This window comes from Corythoichthys intestinalis, chromosome 12 (genome assembly GCF_030265065.1).
Source record: "Corythoichthys intestinalis isolate RoL2023-P3 chromosome 12, ASM3026506v1, whole genome shotgun sequence".
Taxonomy (NCBI): Eukaryota; Metazoa; Chordata; class Actinopteri; order Syngnathiformes; family Syngnathidae; genus Corythoichthys; species Corythoichthys intestinalis.
In genome coordinates, this window is record NC_080406.1 from 32048236 (window position 1) to 32068316 (window position 20081).

A 20081-nucleotide genomic window follows, 5' to 3' on the forward strand; every position below is an offset into this window, starting at 1 on the left:
TTAGCGACATCGGTGGACAAAAGTGGTAGTTTTTTGCCTTAAGAATGTCGTTTCCCATGAGGACTAGCGCACATCTGCACAGTGTCATAAAATCATGATCTCCCTGTCGCCTGCGGATGGAATAAACAACATTTATGTTTCCAACGGCTGTGTGAAGGATGAATAGGAATAAGGTAATGGATTTAGCTCTGGCTAAACAATAGCTTATGACGGTTAAGAATAGAGCTGTCCCGACTAGTCGACATTGTCGACATCATCGATGACGTAAGTGCGTCGACGGGCACAACTTACTGTTGACGGGTTAAAAAAAATAATAATTACATGTGGATAAAGTTTAAAATGTCGGACGCTCGTCATGCAAGCGGTGAAAGCGGCAAAAAGCCAAAAAAGCAGACCAGAATGGCCAGAGCCTGGAATTATTTCAAGGAAAATATGGAGGGCGCCACGGTGTGTCTCTTTGCCAAGCTGAGCTCGCAAACCCGCACGTCGGCGATGAACGAACACTTGAAGCGCCGTCACACAGGTGTAATTTTGGAAGACGAGAAGAAAGAACAAGCTAGCAGATCAAAGTCCATACAACTTTCTAACGATTTTTTAAAATTGAAGTTGCCTTTATGTGCGTTGTATCAACATGCATCATTTCCCCCCCCCCCACGTACTTCACGTTTTTAATCTACCCTGCTGCTGCTCCCGAAAGCTGAAGATCAACATCTCTGTGCACGGCATGCAGATTGTATTTATTAGGTTCATGGAAGCTCCCATTTAGGGGGGATTTTTTTTTTTTTTTTTTTAAATATATATATACATAATAAAAATATATATGGAAACACAGCGCTGCCCTTACTATAATCCATGACTGCACAAATGTTAATTACTTTATATTATAAAGTATCAATGTGTGCATACATATAGGAGTGTACTCTAGAATTAATACTATATATTTAATTTTTGTTACTATGACTACGTGTGCCTTTGATTCAAAATGATTGTGGTAATATTTCAGTATGCCTTCTGCTTTATCTTTTTCAGGTAAAACAAACAAAAGTTAAACAGTTTTTCCCCTCCCCCCCAAAATGCGGAATGCCCACCAGAAAGAGCATTTGAACTCAAAGTATTCTGAAAGTGATTGTCCGGGACATAATAAACAATATAAACATACCACAAAAAGTGGTTTGCAAAAAGTTAAAAATGTGAAGTCAAAGTGTTTTCGTTTACTTTTTTTTTTTTTTGCACTAATGATGGCAGCATTTGACCTCATTGTTTGTGATTTATTATTGATATTTATGTTTATTATTTATACGTGAAGAATTTAAGTGTTCCAAAATATTTTTTTGCGAATTAATAAGCTTAAAAAAACTCTCCACTCTCCTCAAAGACAGTTGGTGTTGGTAAAGGTGATACAGGCCCCTTCTTAATATAAAAGATGTTATTCAACTAGTTGTCAGTCGACATATCACAAATGTTATGAAAATATTTTTATAACGGTTGAAAAGTTTCCTAGTGTTGCTTTAAAGCTTTCGAAACACCACGGACAACTTTTAACGCATAGATTCACTCTAAAGTAGCTGTCATTTTGTCTCCTTTATAGTGTTTTTACTGTTGTTACTGTTAGATGTTAGCTCTCTGTATTCTTTGTAGACATTCAGATGGGAGATCAACACCGTAAAACTGTACAAAAAGGATCTACAATGACTATAAAATGGCTGTTTAAAAGGTCCAGCTTGCTAGAGTCTGCTCATGTGAATGAAGTTTGATTCCACCGGGCCGTTACGTAGACGTGAGAAGAGCGGGGGGCCGATGAGGCGTAAATGTCGAGTCGTGCCCGGTGTCATTTTTGGATGGCTGAAATGTCACGGCGCTCTCTCAGAGTGCTGAGTGGCGCACATTGTGTGGTCACGCCAACAACGGGGGACGTGGAAGATGTGCTGAGGAGGGGAAAACACACTAAACGTTTTAGCTCGCCACGTGCTGACACCAAAGATCCATACGCTCTGTGAAAATGGCAGCAGGTCAGCATACGCTGTCTATTGAAACACCGTTATTGGAAATAATTGCCATCAAAGTGTGTCAGTAAAGAAACAAAAGAGCATAAGCTCAGCCTTTGGCTCCATAAAAATCTTGGCATTATTTAGCTGTCATTTTTGTTTTCGTATTGCACTTGTTTTTCAGGACCTTTGAAGAGACAGTAAAAGAAAAGTGCTACAAAATATCCTGAAGTTTTATAGTGTTTATTGTCTGGTTGCATCCAGAAGATCTACAGTGGGGCAAATAAGTATTTAATCAACCACTAATTGTGCAAGTTTTCCCACTTGAAAATATTAGAGAGGCCTGCAATTGTCAACATGGGTAAACCTCAATCATGAGAAACAGAATGTGGACAAAAAAACAGAAAATCACATCGTTTTATTTTTAAAGAATTTATTTGCAAATCATGGTGGAAAATAAGTATTTGGTCAATACCAAAAGTTCATCTCAATACTTTCTTATGTACTCTTTGTTGGCAACAACAGAGGCCAAACGTTTTCTGTAACTCTTCACAAGCTTTTCACACACTGTTGCTGGTATTTTGGCCCATTCCTTCATGCAGATCTCCTCTCGAGCAGTGATGTTTTGGGGCTGTCGTTGGGCAACACGGACTTTCAACTCCCTCCACAGATTTACTATGGGTTTGAGATCTGGAGACTGGCAACAAAGGCCAGTGTGTGTTTGGGATCATTGTCATGCTGAAAGACTCAGCCACGTCTCATCTTCAATGCCCTTGTTGATGGAAGGAGATTTTCACTCAAAATCTCTCGATACATGGCCTCTTTAATTCTTTCCTTTACACAGATCAGTCGTCCTGGTCCCTTTGCAGAAAAACAGCCCCAAAGCATGATGTTTACACCCCCATGCTTCACAGTGGGTATGGTTTTGTTTGGATGCAATTTGGTATTCTTTCTCCTCCAAACACAAGAACCTGTGTTTCTACCAAAAAGTTCCAATTTTGGTTTCATCTGACCATAACACATTCTCCCAGTCCTCTTCTGGATCATCCAAATGCTCTCTAGCGAACCGCAGACAGGCCTGGACGTGTACTGGCTTCAGCAGGGGGACAAGTCTGGCAGTGCAGGATTTGAGTCCCTGGCGGGGCATTGTGTTACTGATAGTAGCCTATGTTACTGTGGTCCCAGCTCTCTGTAGGTCATTCACTAGGTCCCCCCATGTGGTTCTGGGATTTTTGCTCACCGTTCTTGTTATCATTTTGATGCCACGGGGTGAGATCTTGCATGGAGCCCCAGATCGAGGGAGATTATCAGTGGTCTTGTATGTCTTCCATTTTCTAATAATTGCTCCCACAGTTGATTTCTTTACACCAAGTGTAAATTGCATATTCAGTCTTCCCAGCCTAATGCAGGTCTACAATTTTGTCTCTGGTGTCCTTCGACAGCTCTTTGGTCTTGGCCATAGTGGAGTTTGGAGTGTGACTGACTGAGGTTGTGGACAGGTGTCTTTTATACCGATAATGAGTTAAAACAGGTGCCATTAATACAGGTAACACGTGGAGCCTCGTTAGAAGTTAGACCTCTTTGACAGCCAGAAATCTTGCTTGTTTGTAGGTGACCAAATACTTATTTTCCACTCTAATTTGGAAATAAATTCTTTAAAAATCAGACAATGTAATTTTCTGTGGTTTTTTTTCCCCCCACATTGTCTCTCATGGTTGAGGTTTACCCATGTTGACAATTACAGGCCTCTCTAATCTTTTCAAGTAGGACAACTTGCACACTTGGTGGTTGACTAAATACTTATTTGCCATACGGTAGATACATTTCTTTTTCTTTGAAATTTGACTTTTAAAGTGGTAAATCGTCACATCTTACTTATCATGCATTGTATCTCTAAATTTATTGTTTTGTAGTAAAAACACATCCATATGTACATACTGTATTTTAAATAAAAAAAAAAAACTTGATAATTAATCATTTATAAACATTTTTTAACATAAAATTTCACGAATCTCCACAAAATTTCTCAAAAAACAAATCGCCCAATGCGTGCAAGGTTCCGGCTGGGTAGACCTAACATTATTAACAGTAAATCTTCTCCCATTTTTTGTCGAACAAAGTCTAAACTAAAGAAACGACTTGCAAAGAAAAATCCCAAATCTTAAAAGCCCAGTGCTCCACAAAGCCTGAAAATGAAGTACAGAGTTCACTTCAAACACATAACCTTTAACAAGCTTGTCGTCGAACATATGAGCAATCACTGCAAGATAGTGACAGCAACAAATGAAGTCATACGACTGCTTCTTCACGAGTGCACTGCCAGTCATCTTATTGATCCACCCGCCATTGATGGTGAAAAACACGTTGAGATGCGGTACTTCCTGTCACAAAATACACCACGTCAGCAGGCTGCATATTTGTCCAGGAGTTCAGATCTGCGAGCATCCAATGACTAACTGTGGTGCAGCCAGATGAGGTCATCATTGATTAGTGGGAAAGAGGATGAGCTCCAACAACAAGTCAATATGTTAGAGTCGAGTGCATTAGGTGTGACAGGAGGGAGGCAGCACTAGTGGAGACATATTGTCCTTGCTAGGGCATTGAATTCTCCTCCTGTCCTTACAGCTGAACAAATTATGTGTCCTCCTTCAGCTTTTGGTATTATTGGAAGTTGTGAAGTATAGTTACGCTACTTTTACACTACAGTGGACACTTAAGACACTAATTAGCATAATAGCTAACTAGCTTGGCGCTCCGTGCTTAGTAGTAACGTCTCATCAACAAAGAAAACAAACAATACAATTGGGCTCTGATGGAGGCACACTCGATCTAGCAACACAAAAGACAATCTAACTCTCGACACTTAGTAATATTATTGATTCAGCAACCCAACAGTAGCAGCAGCAGCAGCAATTGCAGCAGTGAACTCTTTCTCTCCCTCTCTTGCTCTAATCACCTCTCATTACACACAAACAAAAAATCTGTGAAATCTGTGAAAGCGAAAATAGATTATCAAATCAATTAGCAACTAATTTATTAATCGATTAGTCGTTGCAGCCTTAATATATATATATATATCAGGGTCCCCCCAGGATTGATAAATCTAAATTCAAGACTTTTAAGACCTTTTTTAATGGCATTTCAACTGAAAATTAATACTTTTCTCGCACCCATTATTTAGATAATATTGAATCATATTAAAAAAACAAAGCACTGAACATCAAATTTAACCTCAATTACTAAGTGTGTTTGACAAAAGAATGTACATTTATTGAAGATACAATTAAAACAAAAAGTTTTGTGCCACAGACCGGCCCTCTTTATGTCATGACCTACCTTATTAAAATATTGTAATAATAATCATGCTGTCAAGCGATTCATTTTTTAAAATCGCGACTAATCGCATGCTGTCAATAGTAAACTTGCGAGTTTTTAAAATGCATAAATTATATATTTCAATTTCCAAATACACCTATTAGCACAGGAGTTCATCAAATTTAAGCCTCATTAGAAACAAGGAAAGAGTTTTCCTTTACACTTGTAAAGATGAATCAAATATGAATTTTCCCCAAATAACTTTAAAAAGGGAGGCACAGAGGAAGAGCATGTCTACTGACAGTTCTGAGATCAAGGGCTCAAGCGCAGGTTCTGTGTGAAGTTACCATTTTATTTTTGGGGTAGTAGCTATAATTTTATCTTATATTTGACTGACTTTTTAAAGAATGAGGAACCTTTTGCAGGTGTTTTGAATTACACATGTGGCAAGTGTGTACAAAACTGAAGCTTTTCATCATATTCATTTTTTTTGGTTTGTGGTACATGCAAATTGACATACTAAATTTGGTTGGTTTAATCTACCAAAATAAAACAACTTTTACTTGATATTCAAAATTTTGGGGGCGTACTGTATATAGTTTAAATAAATAAAAAATTAATGTAATATATCATTACTTATGAGTGTTTTCATATTATTCATGACATAAAATTACCGCATTTAAACGTGAAAGATTGAATGATTGATTGAAAGAATAATTGAACTCACCAAAACGGCTGTCTCCCAATGCACTTATACAGTTCAGACACCTGTGTATTTCAGGGTAGTTCACGCTCATCAGTCCACCTCAGAGTGTAATGTTTTGGGTTAAAATGCCCAACTTATGTTTTGCCTGAGAACGTGGATTTCACCCCAATCCTCCGTCTTTGTGCCCAAAAATAGTGCCTGGAGCCTCCATGGTGGAAGTTTTAGTGGTGCTCTCATGAAAAATATTTCATTCTGCATGTTCATTTACGGTTTATCGCTGTACTTTTATCCAAACATGCTCAAAAACAACGATAATGGGTCGCGCCAACAGCCAGACGGGTTCACGCTCGTCATGCTGCCTTAACATGCCCCATTTCGGCCATTAAAACCCAAAATTAAGTTTTTCCAGAATCAAGTCAACAGGATGATATCATGATACTCTTTCACAGAGGCAGAGCTGGCGGCATTGGAGAAGGAGAATGAGAGGGAGCCTGTTGCGGGGTATCGTATATCAAACTACGGAATGCTAGAAGGGCCACAATTTATCGCGCAAAGCGGGGTTGCGTGATGCCGTTAGTAAATAGTTTAACTGAAAGCTTAGTTAAAAATGTGTATTACGACCGGCCCAAAATTCAGGCCGGCCCACCGGGAACTGTCCCGGTTGTCCCGATTAGCCACTCTGGGCCTGGTACTGTGCGATTGCCTGCTGTTATGATGTTGATGCTAACGGCGCGCACGCACGAGGTGCAGTGCATCGTAAAAATTCTACGCGTCATCTTCGTTATGGATTAAAATAAATAAATAAATAAATAAATAAACTTCGTCACGGATATAATTTAGGTTGCACTGATATGTTCTTGAAAATTAAAACCACAGTGAAAAAATTCCAGACTTACGACAGCTAATTTAATACTTTTAATACCTTTAATAATGGAAAACTAAATTCAATGCCCTTTTAATACTTTTAATAACCCGCGGGCCAATGGGAAAACCCATTGGCAGTGTATCAAATACTTGTTCTCCCCATATATATACTAGGCATGAGCCAGTTACTGGTTTCAAGGTTTACCGTGGACTAAAAACGTTATGGTTTCAAAACCACTAAAATTTTCCGTCATACCGTAGTACAGTATTAGGTACGGTATTTTTTATCTCCCAAAAATGCAGTGAGAAATCCGTGTCTTGGAGCAGCAGCACTCAGCACTCTCCCTCCCCCTGCGGTTGTTGCTCTGTGTCTGTCGGTGACACTTTTCTGTCGCTGTTGTAGAGTAGACCCAATGGCTGAAGGTGGTGAAACTACTACAGCGTATTTAGTGTGGCTAGCAATGGTAAAACAATACTATAACGTAAACTTGTTAACGAGACAAATACTGTGGCTTGCTAACATGCCATGGCGGCTAACTAGTTTCCTCTCTAACATTAGCCTTCTTTTGTAAAGTCTTCCGCCAATGTAAACATCTGTTCAAAATAACATTTTCATGTTTCATGACTGTGGTCTTTTTTCTCACTAGCGACTTTCTGTGTAGAGAGGGTGTGTGTAAATGAGTAATGTGTAAATAATGACACGAGTCATACACACACGCTCTCTCTCTTGCTCTCCATTAATATTCAACTAATATTAACAGAAGTAATTGTATGTCTTTTAGATAAAATCAATTTGATCAGATATTGTTTAATAATTGTTTTTGTTTTGTTCCTGTTCTAATGTTGAGCAACTGTGGCTGTGGGTTTTAGTCTATAAGTTCATTTTAATTTTTCATTTTTAAGTTTATTTCAATTTTATTTAAAATATTTCTTTTTTTCTTTTTTTAGCTATTTCATTTATTCATTTTAACATTATATTCATGTTGATATTCCAATTTGCAAATACGCTGTGGGAAAAAAAATCCTGTTTAATGGAAAAAGGTTTTCTTTCTTAATCCATAAATCTCAAAATAACACATTTTAGAGCTATATTTGCAATACCGTATTATTGTAAAACTGCAGTATTTTCTCTTAAGGTTATCATATCATCAAAATCTCATACCGGCACATGCCTAATATATACAGTACATACAGTATACTGTATATGTTAGAGTTGTCCAATATTATCAGGAGGCCAATAATATCAACCGATAAAAGCATTTTAAAATAATCATTTGCACTGTTAGATTTCAGTTTTGGGCCAATATGCATGTTACTTGTAAAGTGAATGTAGAAGTCTTCTGCCTTTGTACAAGGACTGATCACTAGCTCACACAGCAGTGTTGCTTATTATTAGATGTCTCCAAACTAATATACATTGGATTTGTTATGTGAGCTGACCATTTACCTACATGGTGCAAAAACTAAACAATAAATGATTGAAAAATAATGAATTATAAACTTATTACATATAACTACAGCGTTACCAGAAAGAAATGGTCAATAAGAAAACTACAAAAGTAAAAAAAAATATTAAAAACTTGTGCAAAAGCCCAGCAAAATGCATCTTGGGAATTGGCATGGCCTATGATAGCCTGTCTGTATTTGTAATGCTTTAGTCACCTGCTAGTGGCTCTTTGCGGTAACTACTGTAAATATGATTTGTGACTTATTCCTTTTATTTAATTATGGACATTGTGTTTCATTTCAAGTCATGTTATTTACATGGGACATTATTTTTGTATAACTTCAGTTGAAGTTGTTGTCTTATTTTTCACTATTACTTTTATTTAGGGAAAACTTTGAAGTTGTTACATTTATCATTATTGAAGCATCCAATGGGGCTTCACAATACAATTTGCAATAACACGTTAAGTGCACGACGTTTATATATCCGTATTGGTATTGGATTTTTTTGGCATTGGACAATATCGGGATATCGCTTAAAAAGTGTTTATTGGACATTTTTTATATATACACCCACATACATTATTTTAAATTAAAAAAACAGGTGTGGTGGCTCTATAAAAATATTAAACAAGTAATATATCTCCAGACAGCTCCTAAATGGGGGGCATGTTGTCCCTAAAATTTGACAGACTGCAAGTGCAATTTCCCTCCACTTGCAACAAGTAATTGATTTTATTCAAATTATTAAAAAATCTCGGCCGCCCCACATTTAAGTTGTTGGTGATAATGCATAAACAAGCTACTAAAGTACTTTTAAAGTATTTTTCAGTATTATAGTGAAAATGAGTGGAAATATCAATATTTACTTCATGAGTTGAAATAAATGTGCCACCCTGTTTTAAACGTAGCCTTATAACTCACAACTTTTTGGTGCATTCAGTATAGCTTTATTGTACCTCGAGTACACTACAAATGTTCCTAAACAGGATCTCTTTCACTTATAACTAATCACTTTAATTTAGAACCTCCACCATGGAACTGAGAAAAAAGAAAAAAAAAAAAAAAAGAAAAAAAAAAGACTTGTCTAAAATGCGAAATTGTATTTCTGCTCTTTTGTTTGTCAGTCACTGTTTTGGGAGTTACAGGGCGGCGGCGCAATGTTTTTGCCAGGAGTGACCTAACAAAGCGCAACAGCGACAACAATGACATGAGCCCCGAAGCGTGTTGTGTTGCACGTTTAGCGAGCCGTGTTACGGGAGGATTGCCTCAGAAAAAAAGACACCATCTGACATCAATTTAAAAGCAATTTCATTTAAATGAGAAAAGAGCCGTCTGTAAAAGGTCGAGCGCATCCAGATTCATGCGGAACACGACTCACTGGCAACGTGCGAGTCGGGAGCTATTATGTGATGATGGAGGATGAAGGTGTCCTCCCGTGGTCGCCTGAAAGCGTGACTTTCCTCCTGCCGTTTGATTGGCTCTGCCGCATTCCTTTGCTGACATACGCTCAGAAATATTAGGCATGATGCAAGAGCGCTTGCTCAACTTTTCAACTTACCTCAGTTCATCAGGGGGAAAAAAAAAGGTGCGTGTGCAGTGTTTGCCTGCTGCTACGTCTCACCGCACACACAAAAAAGTTTATAGCCAATAAAGGCATCATTAATCATGCGAGTATATTAACTTAATTGCTCATTTGCCAGTTAAACTATAAAAAAATAATTTTAAAAATGTATTTTTGAATTTTATATTCTATGTATTACTGAATTTGTAACGATGTTAAATAACTTATTCCATTTCGTCATTGCATGAAACTTATGATTCATTTGATGAACATATATTTTATATTGTATAAAACATCTCAATACATTCAATTAATCATTGTCTTTTTTTAAATGTATGTTATTTTATTTAGGTGTTATATTGTACAGCTCTATCTTTTTAAATGTTACACTTTGAAGCATGCCAATTTAAAATTTTTTGTATAACATTGCGCACTAAACATTTCGCCAATAGTGAATTGACACATTATTTTATTTATTTAAATGAAATGCAGGGCTCCAAACTAACTTTTTTTTTTTATTAGGATCACAGTGGCCCCTAAATTAAAATTTTAGAGGCGCAAGCAGTAGATTCAGGAGTGCACACTGTAAATTGACCCTCTAAGGTTTCCTCTAATTTTCACTGTTTAACCGACAAATACTTTCATGATAAATACATAAAACTACAATCTTATAAATCTTTATTTTATTCTCTATCAGTTTTGACGTCAACCAGTATACTACTTACAAATTAGGTTAACATGGGATTTTTTTTGTTTTTTGTTGGGAGACCCAGCTGTAACATGGGTGTGGAGTGTCCCATTCATGTATATGAAAAAAAAGTCTAGGGTCAAGAGTTTAAGTCAGTGGTCGGGAACCTTTTTGACCGAGAGAGCCAAAACACTGAATATATTTTAAAAAGTGATTCTACGAGAGCCATACAGGTTGTGCATGCCTATGCGTATAAATATATATATATATATTATATATATATATATATATATATATATACAGTATATATACATGTATACCGGATACATTATAATTCCATTAATTTGTTCCACAGCTCGAAAACCTACACTAAATCCTTAATAAATACTGCTGGTACGATTGCAAATAGCAATTACACAGAGCAAAACAGATTATGAATAAAAATGGGAATAATAGTAATAATAATAATTAGGGTTGTTCCGATCATGTTTTTTTTGCTCCCGACCGATCCCGAACGTTTTAGTTTGAGTATCTGCCGATCCCGATATTTCCCGATCCGATTGTTTTTTTTTGCTCCCGATTCAATTCCAATCATTCCCGATAATTTTTCCCGATCATATACATTTTGGCAATGCATTAAGAAAAAAATGAATAAAAGTCGGACAAATATATACATTCAACATACAGTACATAAGTACTGTATTTGTTTATTATGACAATAAATCCTCAAGATGGCATTTACATTATTAACATTCTTTCTGTGAGAGGGATCCACGGATAGAAAGACTTGTGACTTTGTATATTGTGACTAAATATTGCCATCTAGTCTATTTGTTGAGCTTTCAGTAAATGATACTGTAGCCATGGCCAAATGCATGATGGGAAAGTGGAACCATGACTGTGCGTAGTGCTACCAATTGATATATCTCTGCGTTGGGAAATAACATAAGGTGTTAAGAAAAAGATCAATTGCTACCTTGCTTCCCCACATTGCTTCCCATGATATTTCTAATCATAGGGAGAGGGATTGCAAGGCTTTAGCCAATTAAAAATAGGCCCCAAAGGCTGCCAAAATTCACTCTGCCTTTTATCTCTCTATATAAGTAAAACGGCGCCATTACAGATTGAGCGCGACAATGCGTGAGTAGGTCGTGCAGCGCATGCATTCATTGCGTTAAATATCTTAACGTGATACATTTTTTTAAAAATTAATTACCACCGTTATCGGGATAAATTTGATAAGCCTACCTTAAGCCTAAACTAAAGACTCTGGATGAGTGTAACATTATGTTTGTAACCTTAAATACAATTAGAAAGCGATTTAATTAAAAAAAATATATATATATATTTAAAAAAGGCATGGCTGATATTTTTTTGCCAATTCCGATACTTTGAAAATTACGTGATTGGATCGTGTCCGATCACGTCACATCTCTAATAATAATAACTAATAGTGTAACGAATCGGGTTCTAATTTGGCAGAGTGAGGGAGGATTTTTGACTTTCACTTCACTTGTTAAGCTGCGCGGACATTAGGCATGTTGTGTTGCACAAGTTCTGAAATAAATGATTAAAACCTGAGGAGGCTGCCGATTTCCTTGGCGATGTTACAATAATAATAATTGTCACCTTTACTTATAAAGACTGGCGAACAGAGGAGGACTGCTGAGATCATAGACCGTCTACGGCCTTATTGTTGAGCCAGTTCACGGATGCACACCCCGAGCTCATGTTTTTCTCTTATCATTTCCATCTTAATTTCAACGATAAGCTTCACCTTTTTATTTTTTCACCACCTGCACAAATATTGTTGGAGCCCATGTTTAGTTCTCTCACAAGAAAATCCGCCATGCATCCGTCTTGCTGGAAAACAAAGAAACTGCGGCGCTATAATAAATTGTCGTATTTCAACAAATGACGAGTCAAACGTAGGATGTTGAAAAGATCCGTGTGGCAAAGCAATCGTATGGTGAGGTCCACTGTACTGTACTGTATGTTCTATGCTCTGTTGCCAACTTGAGTCTTGTGAGCACTGTTTCATGAACGCATTATAATGCATCACACAGGAGGGAGAGCTTCGTCATGCTCTGCTTTTAGAGCAGTCGCAGAGTTGTGAAATATATGTTGTGAGTTGTGATTGAAATAAATCTTGAGAAAACGACAAAGTCTAACATCGTTACTTAGGATGTTGCAATCGTTGCACACTCAACAACTTGGAAAATATCAAATAGAAACATGGTGTGGAGCCACGTATATTTCCTGGAAGCACAAACCACAACCGGACACGACCAAGGGGACGTGTGCGTAAATGTGGCCGAGGAAGTCGGAGCGTCTTGGGGCGGCTGTGTCGTGAGTCTTGCTCTCCTGGAAGTGTATTTTCCCTTGGCAAACCAGCTCGTTACATTACCGCGAACTAGTTGATTTAACCATGGAGCTTGTCACCAAAAACTAAAAATAATAAGCAATCTTACTGGTCACACATGTGCGATTAGATGAAAAAAATTCTTGCACTGGCTCCAATTTTAGTCGCAAAATGCCCCCATCTGGGGGCAGTCTTTATTATGTGAACAAAATAAATCTTAACATTTGGGCAAATCAAAACAGCGTAATTATGACTCAGGACTGCCATTAAAATTTGAATTGTCATTCCTAAAAACATGCGTCATTTTAATTTTCTCTTTTTTTTAACAATAATATTTCATTAATTTAACATAGAAAATAAAACTTTTTTGTTCGATCTAAATAAATAAATAAATAAATAAAAAGTTATTGTACCCGGTACCCATTTATTTCATTCACTTGTTACTTCATATCCCTTTCAATTTGACCCATTCTTTTTTTTTTTTTTTTTTAAAGTACAAGTACAGTGGGGCAAATACTGTAAGTACTTAGTCAACCACTACCACTCCCACTTGAAAATATTAAAGAGGCCTGTAATTGTTAACATGGGTAAACCTCAACCATGAGAGACTGTGGGAAAAAAAACAGAAAATCACATTGTTTGATTTTTAAAGAATTTATTTGCAAATCATGGTGGAAAATAAGTATTTGGTCAATACAAAAAGTTCATCTCGATACTTTGTTATGTACCCTTTGTTGGCAACAACAGAGGCCAAACGTTTTCTGTAACTCTTCACAAGCTTTTCAAACACTGCTGCTGGTATTTTGGCCCATTTCTCCATGCAGATCTCTTCTAGAACAGTGATGTTTTGGGGCTGTCGTTGGGCAACACTGACTTTCAACTCCCTCCACAGATTTTCTATGGGGTTGAGATCTGGAGACTGGCTAGGCCACTCCAGGACCTTGAAATGCTTTTTACGAAGCCACTCTTTTGTTGCCCTGGGTGTGTGTTTGGGATCATTGTCATGCTGAAAGACTCAGCCACATCTCATCTTCAATACCCTTGCTGATGGAAGGAGATTTTCACTCAAAATCTCTCGATACATGGCCCCATTCATTCTTTCCTTTACACAGATCAGTCGTCCTGGTCCCTTTGCAGAAAAACAGCCTCAAAGCATGTTTCCACCCCCATGCTTCACAGTGGGTATGGTGTTCTTTGGATGCAATTTGATATTCTTTCTCCTCCAAACACGAGAACCTGTGTTTCTACCAAAAAGTTCAATTTTGGTTTCATCTGACCATAACACATTCTCCCAGTCCTCTTCTAGATCATCCAAATGCTCTCTCGTGAATCGCAGACGAGCCTGGAAGTGTACTTTCTTCAGCAGGGGGGCACGTCTGGCAGTGCAGGATTTGAGTCCCTAGCGGCACATTGTGTTACTGATAGTATCCTTTGTAACTGTGTTCCCAGCTCTCTGTAGGTCATTCACTAGGTCCCCCCGTGTGGTTCTGGGATTTTTGCTCACCGTTCTCGTTATCATTTTGATGCTACTGGGGGGAGATCTTGCATGGAGCCCCAGATCGAGGGAGATTATCAGTGGTCTTGTAGGTCTTCCAGTTTCTAATAATTGCTCCCACAGTTGATTTCTTTACACCAAGCGTTTTACCTATTGCAGATTCAGTCTTCCCAGCCTGGTGCAGGTCTACAATTTTGTCTCTGGTGTTCTTGAACAGCTCTTTGGTCTTGGCCATAGTGGAGTTTGGAGTGTGACTGACTGAGATTTTGGACAGGTGTCTTTTATACAGATAATGAGATAAAACAGGTGCCATTAATACAGGTAAAGAGTTGAGCCTCGTTAGAAGTTAGACCTCTTTGACAGGCAGAAATCTTGCTTGTTTGTAGGTGACCAAATACTTATTTTCCACTCTAATTTGGAAATAAATTATTCAAAAATCAAACAATGTGATTTTCTGTTTTTTTTTTCCACATTCTGTCTCTCATGGTTGAGGTTTACCCATGTTGACAATTACAGGTCTCTCTAATCTTTTCAAGTAGGAGAACTTGCACAATTGGTGGTTGACTAAATACTTATTTGCCCCACTGTACTTATTTATTCTAGATACCTAATCATTAATTTTTCAATATGATCTCTTTAAAATGATCACACCCTTAGTATAATGTCCTCTTGTAGTTGTTTGCAATGATGTAGTGTTGAAGGTGAAGCAAATCAGCGTGGACTCACCTTGCGGTCTTCTTTGAAGAGTTCTGCTGCAGTCGTGAAGTGCGGGACGGCGTTTTTACAGTGCGGACACCCTGCCAAGGAGGACGATTACAAAAGTGTCACAATGGCCCCCAACACACATCAGTCAGACTCCTTTTGCACCCCACAACACTGTTTTGCAACTCAGGGCTGTTTACGCGGCCTTAGAGAGGATTCACCGCCGTGTAAGCGCAAAGTCAATCTTTTTATGGACGTCATAAACTCGGTCACTTTGAGTCCGTTCACTGTAGATGTCTTACTAGAACATCAACACAACACTTCTACAGACATTTGAGGGATTTAATGTACTGTTATAGCAAAGCGGGCAACTTTTGGGGAAATTAAACTTTTTTTTTTACTTCTCCAACTTTTCGGAGATATGAGAATGGTGGATTTTAACTAGCCTAAATTTTTTGTGGCTTTAAGGTAGTCTTTAATTTTAGCTTCATTTAAGGGATTTACTATTGTCTTAATTAACCTGCGTAAGTTTAGCGATTTTATCATACGCTAATTTTGACTACTTTGACTTTCACAACTGTTGTGGTCGTACTTTAACTCTTTCACTCCCAGCCATTTTCACCAGAGCAAGGCCCTTCGCTCCCGGCCGTTTTTTCTGGATTTTGACTGATTTTGCAAGGCCCACAGAAAATTCTGTTCTATTGCGATATAAACTTTGAACCCACCAAAAGAAAGATTAGACTCTCTTCTTTCAGCAGAAAAAAAAAGTAAGTTCGTATCTTGTTCCATTCTTTAGAAATCAGCATTAGAAAATAGCTTAGTTTGAGCAATTTTCCCATTTCTGATGAAAAAACGGAGAAAATGAGCTTTTTGTAAACGCATACATTTCAAACATAACTTTGACTTTAGCAAAGCTATTTTTTGCATTAGTTACATCCCAAACATCTGAATAATGTTTTCCTTTTACAAAATAACATTAACAACCAGCCAAATAGAGCTTTTGATAGCAAAGTAGCAATTTATTCACACATGACTACTGAGAGATGACGGTTTGTCGCCGAGATGACGCCGTTGTCGCCATGTCAGCCGTGTAAACTTTTCCCTCATCGTTGTCTGTCTCACAAAGATGGATTATTTTTGCATTTCTGCGGGGTCTGCTTGGCGAGTCCCTCCACGGGGGGTTTCACTCGTTTTGCACGATCGTCCAGCGCCTGGCGTCCCAGGCGTCCTCTCGTTGTTTTGTCCGGTCGGAGCGCCGCCTGGGCTCCTCCGCCAGCGCTCTAACAATGCTGGCCGGCCGTTCACTGCTGATGAATCGGCTTGCCTGGTCATCCAAAATGCGCTACTGCCCTCCAGTGGCCAGTTTTATTGCTTTAAAATTGGTTTGGAGCCTTGTTCTTTGTTTCTCAATTAGAGCGGAAGCTATATATGCTTCTTATTAAAAAAAACGCAAAAGACGTATAAATACGTAATCGGGACACTGAAGCATTTGGAAATAGAACGTATTTATACGGTTCTGGGAGCGAATGAGTTAAGGAGTGTAACTTTCGGCGGCATTAAGGCAGTAATGTAATGACCTATACAGTTTGGAGAGAATTACGCTATTGTAATGCTACATCAACGCTTCTCAAGTATTTTCTTTCTCAAAAATGACTGATTGGACGGAGGGACGGTTTTTATTTTTGCAGCACTTTTATCATTCAGCATGACCGAGACCATGTCTAATGATATAGGCAGGATCAGCTCCTTTGCTCTGGTGTGGGGTTTTTTGCACTGAGGAACTTGGTATGCCACCTTATATGATGCTAACAATGCTCACTGGTTTACTGATGTAACACTCACAAAGAGGGGCAATTGTTGGCAATATTGAGCACGTTTTCGCTGAAAAAAAAAAAAATCAAGTGGCTTGTCTATGTGATTGTGGTCTAATGACTTTTAATGACCTCAGATTTGATTTGGCTTCATGCTGTCCACTGCCAACATTTTTAGACACAGTAAAAGTGAAACCAAACGCTGCATATGCTTCGTCATATTTCCTCGTTTTAGCTTTTGAAAGACATCTCTGACATCCTTGTCAAATATATTTTCAAGGTGTTGCTGAGGGGTTTGTTCAATTCACTTCACTCTCCTGCTCTTTGCTGTGTTGCTCTTGTTTGGTGCAAAAATGCTGCGCACTCTGAAAATGAGAGCAGCACTGCCAACTGCTGAGTGGATATGCAATTACAATTTATTCTAGTACAGAAAAAAATGTATGTTACCCGAAGTCACATGCGTTCCCACCCCAGGCATCGCTTTGCGCTCCCCAAGGGGGTGCGCACCACTATTTCAGAAAGACACTAACTTTTTAGAGTTTTACTATAGTCTTATTTAAACCGGAGTGATTTTTTTTGTTCAGGAATAAAAGTTTCATTTTAATCTGTACAATTTTTCTACATATCCCATCTATCACAGAAAAATCAATTTTGCTTGAATCACCTGTTTATGTAGTTTAACTACCGTATTGGCTCTAATATAGGACAGTGTTTTTTGCATTGAAATAAGACTGAAAAAGTGGGAGTCGTCTTATATTCGGGGTCTAGACATTATACCCATTCACGACGCTAGATGGCGCCAGATATCATTGACGCAAATGCTGAACTTTAGGAGTAATGTTCTGTCATGACGGATCTCAGCTACTCTAAAGTTTAACCAGTTTGCATTATTTTATTGCAATGTTTTTCCTTATTCAGATTTGTTTCAAGACTACAGTTTGTTAGACCTCACTTTGATGGTTAATGCAGTTGTTGCAGTTTTGTTGTTTTATCACAATAGATTGGTTTATTTACATTTAAAAAACCAGAAGCCATTGATTTACGAATGTGATTGCGCTTTAGTTTACATATTTAAATGTTCAGATATTAAGATTTGAATGAGGAAAATATAACATGCTTTTTCTCTCAAATATATTGTTATAATCATTTGTTTCAGATGTACTGTAATTATTTTCTGTATTAAAATTAATTTGGTGTTCAAAAAGTCTTTCTTCAAACTTGAGTCTTGAAAAAGAGTGGGTCGTCTTATATTCGGGCCAATACGATATACTGTCTCCTAGAGGACATTTTGGTCATATATTGTAGTAATAGGATTTATGGCTAAAATGATCAATTGGGTCCTGCAATGACTGCATTGTTAATTTAAAGAATAGGAATGAGGCAACATATTAAGACTGCTCCTTCTTCAACTGCCCAAATTTTTTTTAATGTTCCATGAAGCTGACCAACTCTCACAAGATGACTCATTCACTTAATATATTTCCATGGTTGTAAAATTAATGTTACACACTTCCACGTGGAAAGAAGGACGTGTTAAAAAAAAAAAACAGGTGGTACTGTGATGTTTCCTTAATTTCCCCACACTTGTTAGATATTGTCTATCTCCCTGGGGCTTAGGTGGAGTCTTAATGCTGCACGATGAGGAGAATTTGGCAACAGGCTAGGACTTACGTATGTGAACTGGTTAAAGCCCAGGAAATGATCATAGGCAATCCCAGGGGAGGTCCGAGATCTCACACTTCAACAACCAAGGTCCAAATAGCTGACTTACATTAGTGTTATCATCATAAAGACTTGAAAATCTAATGCAGTTAGTGAGCAATTGAGTCTTACATGGAGCGTAGAACATAACCAGACTGTGTTTCTTCTTTTTCAGGGTCTCTCGGAAGTCCTCCGAGCTAAGATGGAGGACACTGGAGGGCTTGTCCTCCCAAGACTGCTCTGGTGGCGGCGGGGCCTGTGGACTGGAGCAAAAAGAGTCATGAGATACAGTATATTGTTCACATTTTAAGACGGCCATAAATCCCCCAAAATGCTGCATAGGTTAAAACAAGACATCTGTAAATTCCCCCTAAAATTGCACAGGATATAAGAAATTAAGACAACCTGAACTCAAGCAAAAGTTTCAGTTTAAAATGAGCACCTTAAATCTAAAACTTTTTCAAGTATTACCGCCAGAACTGCCCCAAAGGTTTTAGAGATGAAAACAAGACTGTCTTAAATCCCCCAGAGTTGCACCGGTTAAACAAGAACGCTAATAAATCCCACAAAAGTTGCCCGGGATAAAATATGGCTACTATTAGTTGTTGTAAAAATGCACAGCCTAAAAGAAAACTAGCATATATTTCTCAAAGGTTGCTCAAGTTCAAATAAGGCTACCAAGATGTTCCAGAGGTTAATGCAAGACTACTTGAAAGACCCAAATGTTGCAGCACTAATAAGTTACAAAGGAATTTTAAAAAAAAAATGGGACTACCTTAAATCCCCTCAGATTTGTGCTTGTTAAAGTAATAAGAGCATATGTAAATCACCCCAAAGTCACAAAACAAGCCAAGCTTAAGTCCCACAATGTAACAAAACGAAAATAAATCCTCCTAGTTGCACATTGCAAAATAAATACTTAAACACTAAAACTTCCTAAAAGTTTCTCAAGTTTAAACATGACTATTGTAAATCCACCAAATACTGCGCTGGTTAAAAAAATGTCGCCCCCCCCCCCCCCCCCTGTATTTGGTGAAGATATTCAACAAAACATATGATTATAATAAGAGTATTCATGTCATATTCTATTATTCTTTCACTGAGCCTACAATTACCAATGATGTCATCATATTTCCTGTACATTTTCCCAGTTTTTCTCCACCCAGCCTCTCCTCTACTATGGGACTGCTTGCCATTGATCTACAACCAAAAATAGACTATAAAAATAGTACGTCTCACTTGTGCATGAAGTCGATTATCTTGTCTTTGCTTCGTATGTGTGGCAACGTGTACAACTCCTGTCCTTTCTCAAAGTACTTGATGGTGGGAAAGCCGGATATCTTGTAGCGATCTCCCACAGACTTATGGATGGTGGCATCCACCGCCGCCAGCACGCCTGGACTCTGCCAATGCAAATTTCAACATGGGGATTAGAAACAAGA

At 37.9% G+C, this 20081-nt stretch overlaps 1 protein-coding gene across 1 annotated transcript in view; it reads right to left on the reverse strand.

Annotated features, from left to right (window-relative positions):
- pdia5 (protein disulfide isomerase family A, member 5) overlaps nt 1-20081 on the reverse strand; it is an 89815-nt gene that overhangs the window by 4261 nt on the left and 65473 nt on the right. The window contains exons 14-16 of the mRNA XM_057852119.1: nt 19879-20042; nt 18772-18902; nt 15152-15222 (exon numbers count right to left, since the gene is read on the reverse strand). Coding sequence (XP_057708102.1) covers nt 15152-15222; nt 18772-18902; nt 19879-20042 — 366 coding nt within the window. The remainder of the gene's footprint in view (nt 1-15151; nt 15223-18771; nt 18903-19878; nt 20043-20081) is intronic.